Source organism: Alligator sinensis, unplaced genomic scaffold (assembly GCF_000455745.1).
Source record: "Alligator sinensis unplaced genomic scaffold, ASM45574v1 scaffold17_1, whole genome shotgun sequence".
Lineage (NCBI taxonomy): Eukaryota > Metazoa > Chordata > Crocodylia > Alligatoridae > Alligator > Alligator sinensis.
In genome coordinates, this window is record NW_005842491.1 from 980,874 (window position 1) to 999,925 (window position 19,052).

General features: G+C 44.6%; 1 protein-coding gene across 2 annotated transcripts in view; it reads left to right on the forward strand.

Moving 5' to 3' along the window:
- The window catches only part of LOC112551522 (uncharacterized protein C16orf45-like), a 96,117-nt gene that overhangs the window by 59,792 nt on the left and 17,273 nt on the right, over nucleotides 1-19,052 (forward strand). The window contains exons 4-7 of one of the 2 annotated variants that reach the window (XR_003095811.1): nucleotides 1-72; nucleotides 2,775-2,932; nucleotides 4,856-5,002; nucleotides 5,975-7,708. The exon at nucleotides 1-72 is cut by the window's left edge and continues 1 nt beyond it. Coding sequence is in view for 1 of the 2 variants with exons in the window: in XM_025212906.1 (XP_025068691.1) it covers nucleotides 1-72; nucleotides 2,775-2,893 (191 nt within the window). In the remaining variant the exon portion in view is untranslated. Of the gene's footprint in view, nucleotides 73-2,774; nucleotides 2,933-4,855; nucleotides 5,003-5,974; nucleotides 7,709-19,052 lie in introns of those variants that run through there. The other variant, XM_025212906.1, reaches the window with a different exon arrangement.

The window sequence follows — 19,052 nt, forward strand, 5'->3', positions numbered from 1 at the left end:
AAAGAGAAGAAGACAAAGAAATGGCTGAATTCCTGAAAAGCAAGCTGTCCAAAAGCTATCTCCAGAAAGCAAGTAGGTGGTGGATTATTATTATCCCTTACACAGGCATCCCTTTGGCAGTATCCCCAGTTTACCAAATATCCAGACCCAAGAATTAATTGTTGTAACCAGGCAGATGATCTGTTTCCATGGAGACTATATAGCACCAAAAAGAGGGGACTCTTGCTCACCTTCAGCACCTACATATTATGTTCCAAAAAGAAAAGCAGAGTATTCATTGGTGCGTGCATTGATGCTGTGCCTCCATTTCTTTCCTGGCATTACTACAAAGAAGATGCTTTGGTAACTGTTTGGAATAAATGGCTCCTATATATATATAAATGTATATGTACATACGTGTGTAATACTTATTTAATTTATCTGTCTTTTCATCTAGCATTATTATCCAAACAGTTGCCTATTCTACTGCATTCCATTTACAGCATACCTCCTCCCATGTACCTTCCTTATGCACAGAGCAGCATGCCTGCAGCCCAGTTAGAGGCACGTACATATCTAAAGCCTCATCTAAGTCTGTTTGGGAGGTATGTCCTGTCTAGGGTCACTCAGTGTCTACCACATGAGGGCCTGGACACATGAGACATTTACATTAATCTAATTCATCTTTACATCAAAGAGAAAAGGAGTGGACACATTACGTACAGCCCAACACTGGTGTAAAGGAATGAATCCCAGTGCAGCATTACCCTGAGAAAAAACAGGGTTGTTTCCAAGAGTAGATGTATGCATAAGGCACAAGTGTTATTATCTGTTTCCTGCCACCTAGTCACAAGGTGCTGTGATCATAGGAAAGTAAGACTGTAAGGTCATCTAGTCATACAGGTCAGGGCTGTCCAACTTCTGAGCCCACAAGAGTGGGGGCTGCATGCCATGCAGACCACACCAAGTGTGCCATGCGGATGCTCCCCTCCACCCGCACCCCCTGCTGCACCATTCAGTTCCACCCTCCTCATCCCCCACAACTACTCCGTTGTATAAACCCAAGTACAGGGGAGCTGGACCCAATGATCGATGATCTGTAAGGTCCCTTCCAGCCGCTAACAACAATGAAACTATGAAACCCAATCCCGATACCACACAGCAACTGCTGCAGGTCCCCACACTGCTGCACTTCATGGACATGATTCCCCTGTCTCCCCACAAGTGTTTCTGGACTCACCCATGTTGCCACACTGCCTTGTCCCTGGGGCAAAGGTAGGAAGTGGCAGGCAAGGGAGGGAGGAGGGAACGTGAGACTGGGTGCTATTGCAGCCAGAATGATGGAGGGGAGCTGCAGCAGGGTGAGAGCCTGGGGCTGCACATTAGCCCCTTATAGACTGCATGTAGCCCATGGACTGTCAGTTGGACAGCCCTGATCTACATCTAGTCCAGCCCCTTAATCAGTGCAGGATCATTCTTCACTAAACCATCCCAGCCAAGTGTCTGTCTAACCTGCTCTTGAAAACTTCCAGGGACAGAGATTCCACAATTTCTCTAGGGAACCTGTTCCCATGCTTGACCACCCTCATAGTCAGAAAACTCTGCATGATCTCCAACCCTCTGTTGCAGCTTGAGGCCATTGCTCCTAGTTCTGTCCCCTGCCACCACAGAGAAAAACCCATCTACATCCTCTCTATAATTGCCCTTCAGGTATTTGAAGACTTATCAAATCCCCCCTCAGTCTTCTCCTCTCCAGACTAAATAACTACAGTTCTTTCACTCATAGTCCTTTACTCATACTACAGTCCTTTACTTATAACTCATACTTCCCAAGCCTCTAATCATTTGTATTGCTCTCTTCTGGATTCTTTCCACTTTGTCCACATCTTCCTTGAAGTGTGGGGCCCAAAACTGGACATAGTACTCCAGGTGCGGCCCCACCCATGCTAAATAGAGTGGAAGAATCACTTCCCTTGATTTGCCAGTCCTACTTTTGTTTATGTGACCCAATATACCGTTGTCCTTTTTTTGTAACAAGAGCAGACTGTTGGATCATATTCATCTTATGATCAACTGTAACCCCCAGGTCCATCTTTACACTACTGCAGCCTAGACACTGATTCCCCAGTCTGTATTTGTGCATGCATTCATTTAATCTTAAGTGAAGGACACTACATGTGCCCTTGCTGAATTCCATCTGGTTAATGTCAGACCATTTTTCCAGTCTATCCCAGGTCATTTGCAGCTCCACCCAATATGATGTCATTCCCAAAGTTCCTGACTGCACTCGGTCCCATCGTCCAGATCATTAATGAAGATATTAAATACTGTAATACCAAACCCAGGACAGACCCCTGGGAAACCCCGCTTGATACCTTCTCCCAACTAGACAATGCCCCATTGATGACTACTCACTAAGCACATGATCCAACCAGTTATGTATCCACTTTACACTGCCCTTCATCTAGTCTGTATTTCCTTAGCTTGTTAATGAGAATGTTGTGGGAGATAGTATCAAAAGCCTTGCCTGACATCATGGTATATCACATCCATTGCTCACCTACTATTGCAAAAAAATACCCCAAAAAGTGCACGTCTCTCTGCTTGACATCCCAGTGTAATTTATGCTAGCATATAAAACTATATAAATTGAACCAGTGTAAATGTATTATGTGTCCAGACCCTGAGACCACTCAGTGAGGAAAGCCATAAGAGATGACATTGGCACTGTACTGTAGGTGCCAATCCAGTACTGATTTGCTGTTCCATCAAGGTAACAAGATCTTTTTTCTTAGCTCCTGCCAAAAAGAAGAAAATGACTTCCAGAGGGCAGCAAACCTCCACACCATATGTGACCAAAACAGGTCTTACCCTGCTAAAGGAGTGTTGTGGCTTTACCTGCTCCATTATGTAGACTGATCCGGTGGCTCCTCTGCACAGAGCAAGATCATGGGTAATATAGACTTCCTTGTTCTCTGAAAAACCAAACATGAGGCAAGTGAGGTTTCCTCGTTGTACTCTTCTCTCCTATTTTAATATGTATATTGAGCAAGGTGAAAGGTGGCAGAGAGTCAGCGCTAGGCTGAATGTTTCCTGCCACTAAGCCCATATCTCAGTGGCAGGAGCTTCTAAACATATAAAGGAAAGGTTTGTGGGCCAAACTCATTTCTGGTGTAATGGAACTGTTGTCAGTGAAATTATATATCACATATGCATTTAGTTCTCTCCTTCTTTCAGCTAACACTGAAATCAGTAGGACTTTGTCTTACACTGCCCAAAACCACTCTATCCCTGTCCCTCCCATCTTTCTCTCTCATTAGCAGGTTGCAGACTGACAAGATCTACTGAAGTTACCTAGCAACCACAGGGTGAACAACTGTAAAATGATGTATATCTTCTCTTAAAAATGGTTTCTTGAGGACAGAATTATGGCAAATTTCTCTAACCTTCTACTTATTGCCAGTCTTCTGAAGTAGAGACAACAACAATCAAGCCTGCATTGATTTTCTAGTGGACTATGTCAAATATTTTATATTTGAAAGTTTTAAAAAAGGTCACCTGACTTAAAAGTTCCAAACATTTGTGGGCTAGTAAGCAAAATGACTCTTTAACAATTTCAGGAGTTTAAATTATTGCATGTGGGCTTGTGGTCTGAGCTAGATCTAATCAGAGCAGGACAAGATTTGAAAAAGCATTACTGACATTAGTTTAAGGCTTAATCCCTTCAGCATTTGTTAGAATATAAACAAATGCCTTATCAATGTAGGAATTGCATCTCTCAAATGATTTACATCAGTCATTAGTCACTCTTAAACCTTGCAGGCCCTGCAACAGCACACTTTTAGAGTTACATCACTCTGGGTAGGGCATCTACAAAAGACACTAACTGCGCAGTAGATTAATTCTACTGTGCATTAGCGTGGCAGGAAAAAACCATGCTAACGCACAGTAGAATTCATCTACTGCACATTAGCATCACCTAAACATGCTAATTACAGCACATTAAATTAGTACCTGTTTTTAGAGGTACTAAACTTCATGCACCATAATTCCAGCACGTTAATGAATGTGTAGACGCACCCTCTGATTACTACCTTGCTTAGTTCTCTCACTTAAATTCAAATATACTTTTACCATCCACAGAAAATGTGGACGCTGAGAAGCAATGTTTTCTGCAAAGGGATATAGTATTTTGGAATATGGGATTTCTACTAGTTTTAATATTTGACTCCAACAGTTTCAGAGAAACTAGCTTCTAAAGCTGTGACAGAAATATTGTTGCAGAGCTGGTTAGCTTGCAGACTAGCAGCAATGTTTCCACTTTCTGTGATTGTAGCTGAGAGCCAAAAGAAAGAAAAAAACCCCTGATTGTTGTACTTCTAACAGCACCTAGCCTAGAAAGGCTACTTGACTAAGCTAGAAAGGGAAACATCGGGCTTTTTGTTAGTTCCTTAGGTTTCCTGACTGAGAAGAGCTTTTATTCACTGAAAGGGAGTCTCGGCTTTTAGATACCTCTGGCAGTGATATAGCAGGTGTATTTTCTTATTTCTCTTCCATTGGATAATACTGAAGACATCAGGGTAGCGATTGTTTTGTTAAAATTAACCTTTTTAATTAAGCTTTTTTTAAAACAAAAGTTACCTAGGTTTTCCATTTTGCTGATATTGTAATGAGGGCTTTTATCAACATTTTTATTGACATTTTATACAAAGTTTTATTGAGGTTGCTATATGATAAAGCCAAAATTATGATAAATATGTAGAGAAAAAAAATTAAGTAAAACTGCAAAATCCTGAAAAAAAATTGAATCGAGGAAAGGAAAAAACTTAGAAAATTTTCAGCTTTTCATTAAATAATTCTTCTGGGTTTTGACCAGCTCTGCATTAGTGCTTCTTCCCTCTCGCATCAGTATGCACTGGTGTCACATCCAGCAGTGGCAAAACTGGGCCAGTGAGATCATTGTCATGAAAGTGATTGTTCAACAAGAAGTTCAGCATTCAGAATATATCTCAGGATCTAACAGGTGAGAAACATGGGAATGTGAAGGGAGAAAATGTAGGTTTTAATGAAGATACCTCTGGCCCTGAGCAGATAAAGGAAATGCTTTGAGATCTTTAAAAGCCAGGGGATGCTAAAACACTGGAGAGCTATTGTGGTCTAGTGGACTGCAGCCTGCGCTGGGATACAGGAGAGCTGGGTTCTCTTCCTGCTCCTTTTCTGCTGGGTGACCTTTGGCAAGTCATCTACCTCAATGTTCCCATCTCTTAAACTGAGGCCTTCTCAGTAAAGTACTTTGAGATTTACTGACCAATTCCAAACGAGCCTAGGCTCCTTGTGGATCTAATGCAAGGTGGATCAGTCTTGATTAAGTCCTCAGGACAGTCTGTCCGGTGTCCATTATTAGTGATCCTATTCTCCTCCCAAAGCTTTTGGGAATGGCACAATAACACCATCCCTTGATATAGAGGTTTCATAATTTATTGGTCTTCCACATAAAAATATGTCTATAGAAAAAAAGTTGTTGAAACCATACCAGGACTAATGAGGTTTTTGCAGGGTCTGCCTTTCTGATCCTATCTTGCCATTTAATTTGGAGTGGCTGACAAAGACAGTGAAAATTGATATCCTCCATCTACCAATCTCTAGCCATTTTAGGCACACACATTTCACTCAGTGCCTGATGGGCCTTGCAGGATTGCTGGATGATTGGTAATGAGATCTGATGACAAGTATTATAAAAGCTAGGTATTATCACTGTCAGTGTAGTAATATGTCATCTTCTCTTAAGAGGAAAAGCCTTTCCTTAAATACTGATGTGAGGCTTTTCTATTCTGGGATGTGGCCTGATCGTAGCAGCCTGATTCATGAGAGCTGGTCCCGTTCCCATTAGCCACCCAGTACCTCACAGTCAGGCCTTCAGCCAGTCAGGGCGAGCTGAGCTGCATTTTGATTACCTTGTGATGTCCATTTCCTCTCTCTGATCCTTTCCCAACAGGACTCCAGGCAGAGTCTGCAGCTCCTGAGAGCTTCCACTTCCCATCATTGCTCATGCTTCCCACCATGGCATAAACACTAAAAGGACATTTCTGAGCTGGCGGTTACAAGCGTAGACATTGGCTTGTTTCTTAGTGCCACTTAAAAGGTAGTGTCCTTCATGACATCAGCAAACCACAGCTACCAACTGATCTCAGCCTGGCAGAGGCTTGTGGAGCAACAGCAGAGGCACATGCAAGGGAACGTCAGACAAACTGGATCTGTCTGTAGCTTTTAAGCAAACAGAATAAAAAGGGGACTTGGGAGAGTTTGCACTCATTAAACATCACACCCCTCACATTTTGCAGTGCTCTGACATGGCAACAGGGTGTCACATTTTCCTCCTGCTTCTTACCCATTCCATAGTTCATCTCAATGGGCTGGCTCGAAAGAACCCCTTCTAGGAAAAAGCCTCTGGTTTGGATATTGCGAATGTACCATTTTGCTGTCACATGTGTGATGGCTGTGAATGATGCTCTGGGAAGGGTCAGAGTACAAAACCAAAAAGAGAAGTCCCGTGAGGACTAATTTGTTAGAGGTGTATATTGTCAATGATGTGTTGCCTGAATGCAGACCCTGATGTGTTTATAAACTTACAGTTGGGAAATTGGTTTCAAACCTATTGAAACACTGAATTCACATTCCAGCCTCAGCACTGGGCCCATGATCCAGTTAGCAGAAAAAGGGAAAAATAGAGGAAGGAGGAAGAAAAAAAAAAAGAAAAACATGGTGACAGCAGAGGAGAAAACAGATAGGGAGTGGAGAGGAAAGGAGGAGATAAATATGAGATGAAAACTCCTAATGAAAGCAGACATATTACTCAAATTCTTCCCTCAGGCACATCAGAACTGCCCTCCTAGGATCAATGGCGTGACTCAGAGGAGAATTTGGCCCACAGACAAGTGGGACAGTTCAGTATCTGAAGGGTCTCCTCTTTAATAACCGACTCCCCAGTCTGCTTTATGGCTGCCTAGGAATATGTCTGTTTTTAGCATTAAAACAGCTTTACTGGAAAAAGAATTCATACTAATCTGGTAAACCCAGAAACATCATTAGCCAAAGCCCTGAGCTCCATGAAGTTCATCTAGCCCTACTTTTGACCCCTTGTGTTCTATACTTCCATAGTACCTGTACATCCAAAGTCATTACTGCTGAGAGCTCAACAAGACAGTTGATCTGCTATTTTGTGGACATCTATGCCGCAGCCTTCTGCTTTTCAAGCTGACATGGATTCTTCCTCCAGACATTTTGGGGTGGCACATGGCTCTCTGTGAGCTGTATTGCTCTTTGATGCATGGCAGGCCTTTAGCTCAGTTTTGCTGAAGCTCTCTGTAGGACTATGAGAAGAATTTCCTATTTGGCCTGATGTGTGACTATCAGTCATGGGTTTTCTGGTGGAATGTGAAGCAAGGTGCTGGTGGACCACTGCCATCATTTCATTTACTGTCCCATGTAGCTGATTACAGAAAAACCTTGTTAATTTGGTATCAGAGAGTTCAAAGTGTTGGATACTTCAAAGCTATGTCACTCCCTAGCCAGAAGGATAGGTTTTTCTATGCATTAGTATATGCATAATATGATAGATGTCTCCTTTGAAATTCAAAGCTGTTTTCTGGTCCTTTGGACCAGGAAAACCTTGTTAATTTGAAACACAAGGAACCAAAAAATACCAACTTTGAAATACTGTAAATGGGTTCAAAATAAGCATACAGATAGTAATTTGCATGTATCCAAATCACTATGGGTATGTACAGACTTAGGTCACCCATGTGCAGACCTTACTAACTGATAAGAAAAAAAATGAAATATTATCCCAGTGATTGATTAAGCAGATGTCATGGGATGTAGCACAAGGAGTTCCTAATAGAGACCAGCAGCAGTGAAATAGGGCCCCTTTTTCTTCTGCTTGGATGAATCTAAGTGCAGAACTGTCCCACTAACACCTCGCTTCCCCTCCCCGCCCCGGTTTCACCAACCCCTAATCCTGCCCATGATTATGTATGTAGCTGGGGCTGCTGCCCCCACCTCCCACCCCTGCAGATTTTGTTGTGCCCTGGCACCTGCTTTCCCAAGCCCTGACCAGTCCACATGCTCCTGTCCCCTCAGGCATTTGATGGCCAGAGGGAAGGTGGGGTCTGCATCCCCCCTGCTGTAGAGTATGCAGGCTGTGCACAACAGGCCTGGGGACCTCACTGCCAGGGCAATCCCTGAAGGCTGGGAGTGCCCAAGGAGGCAGGAGTACGCCAAGGGGCCAGGGCTTAGGACAGCAAGTGTCAGGGTGCAAGGGAGAATGCAGGGATGGGCGGTAGGGCAGCAGCCCCATTTATATGCAAGATTGGGGGCTGGATCAGGGGTGGATTCATGGGACTGGAGATGCCAAATCCACAAGGGGTTTCCATCGATAGGTGGGATCAAAGGTGAGAGGGGGGCAGTTGGCGGGACAGTTCCTTAATTACATTGAGCAGAAGAGAAAGGGTCCCTAGATCATTGCTGCTGGTCTACATTAGGAACTCCTTGTGTTATAGCCCCTGACATCTGCATAATTAGTCACTGGGATAACTCCTCATTTTGTTCATATCAGTTAGGTCTGTACATGAGTGAATGAAGTCTGTAGATACTGGTAGTAATTTGCATATATGCAAAACACTATTGGTTCATTTATTTGGAACCCATTTATTTTGAAGTCCATATTTTTTGGTCTCCTGTGTTTCGAATGAATGAGGTTTTACAATATATTTTATTTTAGTTGCACACAATAATAGGGAACCCCCGCCCTCCCTCCCAGTTTTGAGTCCCTCCCATAGTACACAGGGACCTGTTTTCTAACCTTCCTGATGGGCTTCCTGTCTGCTTTTCCTGCTTGACTAAATTCATCTTTCTCTGATTTATACAGAGGTTTCCCTTTGTGTGCAGCCAGAAAATCTCTAGAGCTTCAGAGCAAGGCACACCCTCAGAACCACAGGAGTGAAGCTCAAAGGGTTTAACATGTTAGCTTGTTATCTCTGAAAATGTAACCCAGCTCCAGCTCATGTTATATGTGAGTTGAGTTTGGCATCTCCCTTAATTATTAGTTACTTATTTATTAATGTATATTGGTGTCTACTGTAGTCACAGCCTGGTACTTGCTAGAACAGCAGTTCTCAGTCTTTCTTGGCATGCAGGTCCACTCCCAGGCTTGCCTTCCCACTTCTGGTGCAAGTTTGACTTTTACAGTTGAATATCTATGGGGTTTGTAACCTCACCCATAAGTGCTGTGATTCCCTTGGGGTCACAACCCCTAGTTTGGGAACTGCTGTCCTAGAGTATAGGACACTTTAAATAAGTCTGCTCTACAAGCTGCAGAATAGCGTAGAGTACTCTGCTGATAAGCAGGCTGAGTTAACCCATGTGGAGCTCTGTGTTGCCCCAGCCAGCCTTCACCCAGTATCCCCATACTAGCTCATTGGCAGCTAGCTTGAGTATCTGTGTCCAACGCTGCAGTGTGCCATATAGCATTTTCATCATGCTACTGTCTCTGTTAGACAGTGATTGCCCAGGTAGTGGTAGAGTAACACCAGAGGCCATCCAGCCCTGATATGACTAGGATTTATGTTGCACTTTTGCCCCTGGATCCCAGGAAACTGTCTCTAGCAAGCCTTGGGCCATTCTCTGATCCCTGTGGATAATATGTCCTATAGGCCTCCTGACTGCTCTCCCTTCACACACATTCCTGAATGTAGGTGTTGGTCTCCATCTATAAACCCTAAAAGAACAAGGCCTGAGATCCTCCTTCACTCCATGTGGGATACCATTGCATCTGTGATCAGCCTGAGCCTGAGTTAGTTGATCTTTGGGACAGGGAGCTGCTTGGCAGGGCAGTCTCAGGAAGGGCCTCTCAATTTGAAATTCACTCCTCAACCTGGTTCAAAATATCCCAGAACTGTGGACTATCAAGTATGCTGCCAGATCTAGATCCGGGGTCAGGCAATTGAGGTCAAATGAAAGAGTGGGTTAGGAGGGGAAATGGGATCCTGAACTGTTCTGCAGTATGTGATTGTTGATTGTACATGTATGCTTATTTGTAGGGGGTGGTCATGGTGCTCTTTGGGTCGCTCAGTCATATTTCTAGTGTTTTTGTTAACAGATGGCAAAAGCAGTAGCATAATTAGGGATGGATGTCAATTTAGGGGGCATTAGAAAGTTATCCCCAGGGTGCTGCAGTACACACACACCCCCGCCCCCATCCCCCCATGTCACCAAAATTCCTACTTACTCCTCTGGGCAGAGGTTTCCATTGCAGGGGAATTACGCTCTTTTAGGGGCATCTGTTTCATTGCAGATAAATGTGTGTCTGTTTTTATATTACATTAACACTGGATAGAAATAGCTGTGTAAGAGCAGGGGGTTTAGATGGGATATAAGCTAAGTTGCTCAGAAGAGCGGGAAGATTTACTCTGTTTCATACTGAAGTGCATGAGTTCGGCCAGGTTTGCTGATACTGCAAGAGAACAGAATGAACCTCCACCAGTCAGTTAAGTAACAGTATTTATCTTTGTTTTTCATATTATTTCTCTTGCAAAACACCTAAAAGACACAAAATTGACTCCAGGATTTAAAATCTTCTCAGTCAAGAAGTCCTGGACTCTTTTTTTTCATATGCTGTTCACACATGAATGCAGGTTCTCCATCTCAGTGTCTCAGTTTCCAGAGGAGTGTTGGAGAAGGGTCTGGATAATGGCTAACTTGTGTTGTGGTTGTTAGAGTATTGTGTTGGGAACTCAAACGCATTGAAGGCAAACCCCCTCTGGGTAGGTAGACCTATAACCTAGGTCTTCTGCTTATTGGGCAAGTGCCCTCAGCTACTGGAATCACATATGGGAGGGCCCTTCTCCCTCCCTGCTGTTTCCAAGACTTACATTCAGGTATGTATATACCTAGCCATGCACATACCCAGCCAGTGTACAGCCTATGGTGTATGCTGAGCCTACACATGCTTGCTTATGTGTCCACACTGCAGGGGTAGTGGAATCACACACTTTGCATAGGTAGCAACAGCACGACTCACACAGTCAGGAATCTGCCATTTAGACACAACGGGGGGAAAATAAAATTCCGTCCCGTGTCCAGCTGTTCCTCCGAATTGCAGGAGAGTGGATCCATCTTGAGGTTGAAGTGAACAAGTGCAGGGGGGAAGTTACCGAGGCACAAACATGCTTTGCTTAAGTTCCAGGCCACATCAGGCAGGACCTATATTTGGCTCAGCACCATGAGATGCTGATTGGAGCTGTCAGCATACAGTGGAAATCTACTGCCTGACAGGTCTGCAAGCCCAGCTGCCAGTCACTCTGTATGTGTGACTCACTTGCAAGAGACAGATGTTTGCCTCCCCCACCCTTCATTTCCAAGCAAGATCAGCTGTGTTGGTAACCCTAGAGCTCACTGCATTAGCAGCAGTGATACTACCGAGATCCTGTTACTTTAATACTCTTCATTCTAATTCAGTGGTTCTCAATTTGCAGTCTGTACAGATTCACAAGCTCTGCTAGTGCTTTGCAGAAAGTGCGCAGGCTCCTCCCCTTTGTTTCCATGAACTACAATAAATCAAATGCTTCCCTAATATTATATACACAATGATTGAATTTACCATAGGTGAAAGCAAATGGGAGGAGAGGTGGCCCTAAAGCAGCTAATCAGAGAAGGTCCTTTTAATAGCTGATAGGAGAGGTGCTTCTCACAGCAAACAGGTGAGCAGGTAGATCCTGGGATGGTGAATGGGAGAGGAATTGGCTCCTTCAGTAAATGTAAGGACAGGCGTTGTGATGTGATGACAAGTAGAAACACAGGTATCCACCATACAGTGTCTATGGAAAGATGGGAGGCCCCAGGTTTAAGCAGTTTCTCAAGGAGTAGCTTTTGCTCTGTAGAGGGACAATGTTCCGTTGCTCTTAGCAGCTGAGCTCTTGTCACAGGTACTGAAACGAAACCATAAGCGAATGTGTTTGTGGCCAGTATCTGATTGCACGGCAGGTCATGTGGGCTGCCTTTTTAGTCTACTCATGCTGAACAAAGTAGACTAAAACTAGCCAGAAATGATCAGAGGAGAATCTTCCCTGCACAGGGAAGCCCTCCACTGGTTTCTGCCCAGCTGCTTCCATCACTCTCTTTGCCTAAGACAAGGAAGAAGTGGGATGCAAAGGGGATGCAAAGGGGGCATGGCAAAGCATCTAAAGGGGTATATCATAGTTGATCTCTGCTAGGCCTGATTCTCCATGGATTCCCCACAGTTGTATGGCCACGACCAAGCCTAATGCCAAAGATGCAAGTTAGAACTTCTTACTGTCTGTAATTTGCATCAGAGCCAGATGACATGGCAGCAGGGAGCTGCAGTGAAGTCCTTGCACTTTCCCCATGCAGTGCATCCAGGCAGCATGGAGACTGCAGCCCAGCCTGTGCAGAGATAGTGCACTTCTCCTGGATTTACTAATAGTCATTAAGTATATTCTGTTGCACCTGCTGTAATGTGTTAGCACCTACAGTGCTTAAACCTTGGGCAGTTGCCAGTTGCTGACTTCAGTTGCCAGTTGCTTAACTGCTTTAAAACTGGAAAATAAATCTTAGCAAGCTACCCTGAGCAAAGAAATAGTCTCCAAACTCAAAGTTTTGTTGCAGGCTTCTATGTCCAAAGTCAGTGAAAATCAAATAGCTGTTCTCAGCCACATATCTCCTGGTGAGAGAGATTACCAGCCACCAGTATAAATTTCAATCTAGCATTATAAAAAATGAAAAAAGGTTTTGATCCCCTAACCCCAAAGAAGCTCACTGTTCTGTCCCTTACAAAGTGAATTTATGCAGAATGAAGATATCACTCAGATCCCAAGTGACAGACAGCCACAGTGAAAAGAGACAAATACTTTGGAAGAGCAGTTGGTTACAAGCAAGGTGTTTGTCATTGTGCTACTGGTTATTTGCTCTGGCCTCCTTCTAGGTTGCCTAAGAGATCAGATTATGTATCCCTCACAAAATACCTGTGTCATGGACTTACAAATGTGGCTTTGTACAGTCAAAGGTGTGTGAACTGTTCTGTACAGCTGTTTCTCAATAAATGTATTCTGTATAGCATGTACTCTGTATGCCTTGTCTTTCAAATGGGCCTCTTCCCGATAGATGCTGCAACAAATGCATGGGCACCTGTCCTTTTGTGGATGTCGCATCAGAGTCGCACAGAATTTCATGGTGATAACAGAGAGAGAACTCATGTCTTGCTGCTTCAGCACCACAAGCCCTTACCACTTGAATGAGAAGAAAAACACCATTAGCAGCAGATGGTCTAGGACACAAAATTGAGCAATTCTGATTCATCCAGTGTAGAGCACAGGAGCACTACATGCACACTGGTGAGTTCACTGCACTATCAATACACAAAACCCACTGCCATAGGATAATGAAGACTGCTATGAAGATAAAACTATCTGTGGAAATCCCAGGTGCAAAATGAACACCTGAGTGTACAGCAGTACAAGGGCACTTTAGACTGGAGATACACAGCCTGTGGCAGATGTGAGAGTGGGGCATAATGTACTGGGTAAGTAAAGTGCACAGCTGAAAGGTCATTTCATAATAAGTGGTGATGGATTCCTGATTTAACCAGTAAGCAACATTTCAAAATACTGGGGGTTTTCAATTAACATGAAGCAAAACAAACTGCAGGTTATTCCAGCCCTTTAATCATCTCTTCTATCACAAGAAAGAAAGCTCTAAAACCCCTGCAATTTCCCAAGCAAAAGGTAAGCTATTAAAACACATAACTGTTTATTATCCACAGCACCACAGTGCTTAACCTTGGTGCTCTAAGTAATTTTAGTGCATGGTTCCATGTCCTACGCCTACATGAGTCACATTGTTTAAAGACTTTGTTTTCACTTAGCACCAGAAATAGGAACAGCTGGTAGGAAACATGCTAGAAGCTGTGTCTTCATGATGCTTAGAGATCAGATCTGTCCTTAGGGGAAAATCCTGGCATGTCCTTTGGGGTCAACAGTCTCCCTAGAGAGCAGAATTGGACAGGTTCAATTGACTACAGGACATGGGTACACTTGGGTTTGGGGGTACACATCTCCAGTATGGCACACACCAGCTCTGTGTACGTCCTTGCATGTCACTGCTAGGAGGAGGGAAATGAGAGGTCTGCAGTAAAATGAGATGTGCCAAAAGGTCCACTGTTACCAAGATGCTCTTCTCAGTGAAATGGGCTTTAGGGTTAGTGCAGCTTTTGCACCAGATACTCTCTGCATCCGAGAGAAAGGATAGGAGGACATCATCTGTTTCTCGACTGGACTGGAGAGCACTTGACTGGCTCTCCCTCTGCCTCTAGCGCCGGATAGTTTCCGCACAAGCCACTTATAGCAGCCAAAATGAAGGCAAAAGGGAAAAGGAAATGAGAATTAGTGATTAGTTGTGGATCCCAGACTCCTTGCCCAACCCTGACTGGAGCAGCCAGTGACTACCCTATCTCTGGCCCTGACATTTCAGTTCACTGAGACCTTATTGGCAGATTACAGTAGACAAATGTGGCCAAGGATGCTTCGGGCCCCATCAGAGACAGGTGCAGGCCAATTAGGACATGGTCATACTCAAATTCCTGCCCATCCCTCACGCAGTGGCAGGTGGCTCTGAAGATGCCAACTCTGCCGTTTCCCACAGCTGCTCCTTTTCAGTCTTCACTGTGGTTTTACCAAGTGTTCCTGATCACTTGAGGAAATACTTCCCTTCACACTTTTATATCTGCAACAGTGTCACAAAAAAAGCATCTTTCTCTCTCCCTTTCAGTCTCTTTGGCCTGCTGACTGCTCAGTCACTCTCTGCTGGGTCTAGCCTAAACTTTCTGCCTCATGGTTCACCTTTCTAGTCCTTGGCCAAGGGTTCTGCATTAGATGACAGCCTGACTTTGCACTGTGGTGAGGTCTTTACCTTATTGCAGGGATTTCTCACCATCTAGATAGTTGCTGGTTTTGATTCATTCTCCCCACTGATTCATGTGCTATATTTTAGGTGCTGGTCAAACACCTTTTCATTTTCATTGTTTTCTCCATTGGTCAGAGAGTTAGAGTTGACAATATACAGAATACATCCCCTGTAGTATGAAGGGAAGAGCAGGAATTGGTTATATTGGCTGCGGGCACACCTTCCATACTAAGACAGCCCCCAGCAGAGGATGCATGGGCTACCACAACACTAATAGAGCATAACAAGAGATTAACTTCCCCAGCTGATTGGTTGTTGGGTCTCAGCCTTTCTGCATCAGTGCATCAAACTTTCTGCATCAAGCTGTTGCACTGAACCAGTTAATCTCTACAATGCCTCCCTGTCCTGACTTCTGTCTAACTGTTGTGCTGCGGCAGCTAGACATCACTATTTCTTCTGAGTGTCACCATGTTTGTATCCTTAGTACTTTTTATGTAACCAAAAAACTTAGGGCACCTAGGTACAACAGTAATGGAAATACTAGGAATGTGATTGATCAGCTCCATCCCTGCGGTAGCCTGGGGGTACTGAGCATTAGGGCTGTGCAAAGATTTGGATCATGATTCGGATTTGGAGATGATTTGGATGATTCAGAGACCGAATCCAAATCAAATCACGGGAAGCTTTTGGCTTTCCGAATCGATTCGGAGCTTCCAAACCGATTCAGAAAAGATTCAGAGATTTGGCCATAGGGTATAATGGTGTATCAATGAAATATCTATAACTTTATTGTCTTTTGGCTGATTCAGCTAAAACCTGCAGGGATGGTGGCATCTGCTGAGAGCATGAAACAGGCCAAGATTCAAGGTGATAGGTTTAGGGGTTTCTGGGAAAATGCCCCTCAAAGTCCTGAAAGCAAAACTCATGTCACCTATGTGTGTTTAGCCACAGCGGGGTCAAAACTGCAGGGGTGCTAGCCCCTGCTGAGGCTACAAAGCCTGCCAAGTTTCAAGGAGATAGATGCAGTGGTTTGGGGGAAACTGCACCTCATGGTGCAGACAAGCAAAACTCGTGACATGGGTGACACTGTGCGTGTGAAGGTGCAGCAGGGTGACAGCTGCCGGCCTGCTAGCCCCTGCTGAGGCCACGACGCCTGCCAGCTGTCAAGGAGATAGATGCAGGGGTTCTGGGTTCTGGGGCCCTGCACCTCTGGCTGCAGACAGGTAAAACTCATGACATGGGTGCTTGTGCAACTGTGTCTGCTAAGGGGCACGTGTGGTGGTGTGCTTGGGGTGTGGTGGGGGGAACTACTGCAGGCCTGGCTGCTAAGCTACTGTGTTACCAATCAATCATGATTCACTCAGGGACCAGCTCAATACACAGTACCTAGCTACTAGTAGTTAGTAGATAATGAGTTAATTAGCAAGGATTAACACCTACAAAACCACAGACTAAGGAGAGGAAATAATCAATACAGACAATCAACTGCCCCAAGACAGAGACAGTCAGTCCCACAAGCACCTATGTCACAAGTTTTGTCTGTTCGCAGCTAGAGGTGCAGGGCCCCAGAACCCCCCTGCACCGATCTCCTTGACAGCTGGCAGGCTTCATGTCCGCAGCAGGGGCTAACAGGCCTGCAGCTTGCACCCTGCTGCACCTTAACACACACAGTGTCACTCATGTCACGAGATTTGCTTGTCCGCAGCTTGAGATTCAGTTTCCCACAAAACCCTCCACCTGTCTCCTGAAATTGGCAGGCTTTGTGGCCTCTGCAGGGGCTGCCATCCCTGCAGTTTTCACCCTGCTGCGCCTTAACACACATAGGGTCATCTGTGTCACGAGTTTTGCCTGTCAGCAGCTTGAGGTGCATTTTCCTCCAAACCCCTGCACCGATCTTCTTGAAACTTGGCAGACTTTGTGGCCTCACCAGGGGCCACCACTCCTGCAGTTTTCACTCCACTGTGGCTTAACACATACATGTGACATGAGTTTTGCTTTCAAGAATTTGGGGTGCAGTTTCCCCTGAATCCCTATACCCATCTACTTGAAACTTGGCAGGTTTCATGCTCTCAGCAGAGGCTACCAACCCTACAAGTTTCATCCAAACCAGACAAAATACAACAAAGTTATATATATTTCATTTATTCCCCATTATACCCTATGGCTGAATCTCTGAATCGGCCCCGAAGCTTCACAACCAATTCAACCGAATCAAAGCAGGAAACCGATTTGGAGCTCTGAATCAAATCACTGGCATCCGAATTGGCTGAATCCGAACCTGAATCAAATAGTTCCCTATTTGCACAGGCCTACTGAGCATGGCTCAAGCCCAGCTGTGTAGCAGTGGTGCAGAGTCAACACCACAGCTACAGGGCTGGGAGAAGTGTCACGGCAGAGGAGGAGGGCAAGGAAAATGGGGCAGTGGTAGCTTCAGGCTGCAGAGGAGGAGTGGCGGAGGATGCAAAGGCAGCAGGCGCAGACCAGAGCTGTGGTTCTGGCCATCCTACTCTTCTTTCTAACTTCCTCATTTTTGTGTAATTTCCCTTCTTGAAGTTATATATTGGTGGGTGAACTTTTTTGGTTACTCCCTCCTGCTAGAACGTTAAATATGATTACCTTATGGTTAGTATTGCAAAGTAGCTCATCAACAGATACCTTTTGAACCAAGTCTTGTGTGTTACTCAGGATTAGTTCTAAAATTGCTTCTTCTCTTGTGGGATACCAGATGAGCTGGTCCAAGAAGCAGTTATTTATCACATCCAGAAATTTTAGCTTCACCTCTCGCCCTGATGAGGCATTTGCCCAGTCTGTGTAAGAATAGCTGAAGTTTCCCATTACTACTGCCTGTCCCATTTTAGCAGCTTCTCTAATCTCCCTGAGGAGTTCATAATCACCCTCCCCTCCTTGATCAGGTGGTCAGTAATACAGTCCTAGTACTATATTTGTTTTACTCAAGTAAGGAATTTCTAAGACATTCTATGGTAATTTTCCTTTCAGCTAGGATTTTTAGATCACACATCAGACACAAATATAAATTTGGGGTGGAAATTAGCAAGTTTCTAATCATCAGAGCCTGAGATTCTAGAAAAGCCCTCCTACAACAGTAATGGCATAAAAAAAAAATTGCTTTTAAGATGAAGACTAATCAGTTTCTGAAAGGCATATTATGGTGTGATACATGTGATGGCTGGGGACTAGTCTTACCAACTCAGGAGGTCTTTCCAGTCTTATGCCCTATATTTCTATGTCATGATTTAGGAAAATAATCTCTTAAAATGTCAATTTCCTATAGAGTCCTTCTTTCAGGTTTTTCCCCTGAAATACCTGTGGAAAATGGACATAGGTGTTGTACATTTCATGTCACAATGACCTGACCCTATGTAACATGAAGGTGAAGGGACACCTTGAGAGGTCGGGCACCTTCAAGTCAGCCAGCCCTGACAATCTACACCCCAGGGTACTCAAGGAGCTGGCTAGCATCATAGCCCAGCCCCTGGCATGGATCTTCAAGAACTCCTGGTGCTCTGGTGAAGTGCCTGATGGTTGGAAGAAGGCCAATGTGGTGCCTATCTTCAAGAAAGGGAGGAAAGTGGATCCAGCAAAATACAGGCCCATCAGCCTGACCTCTATCCCAGTGAAGGTCTTAGAAAAGATTATCGAAGAGGCCATTCTTAATGGACTGGCTGATGGCAACATCCTGAGGGATAGCCAGCATGGGTTTGTTGCGGGTAGGTCTTGCTTGACCAATCTTATTTCCATTTACGACCAGGTGACCTATCACTTGGACAAGGGAGATGAGATTGATGTCACATATCTTGACTTTAAAAAAGCCCTCGACCTTGTATCCCAAGATCACCTTTTGGCAAAACTGGCCAACTGCGGCCTCTGGTCCACCATGATCCACTGGCTGGGGAACTGGCTCCGTGGTCAGACCCAGAGGGTGGTGATTGACGGAAGTTAATTGTCATGGTGCCCTGTGACCAGTGGGGTCCCTCAAGGCACTGTCCTTGGACCTATATTGTTCAACATCTTCATTAATGATGTGGACATTGGAGTCAGAAGTGGACTGGCCAAGTTCGCCAATGATACCAAACTTTGGG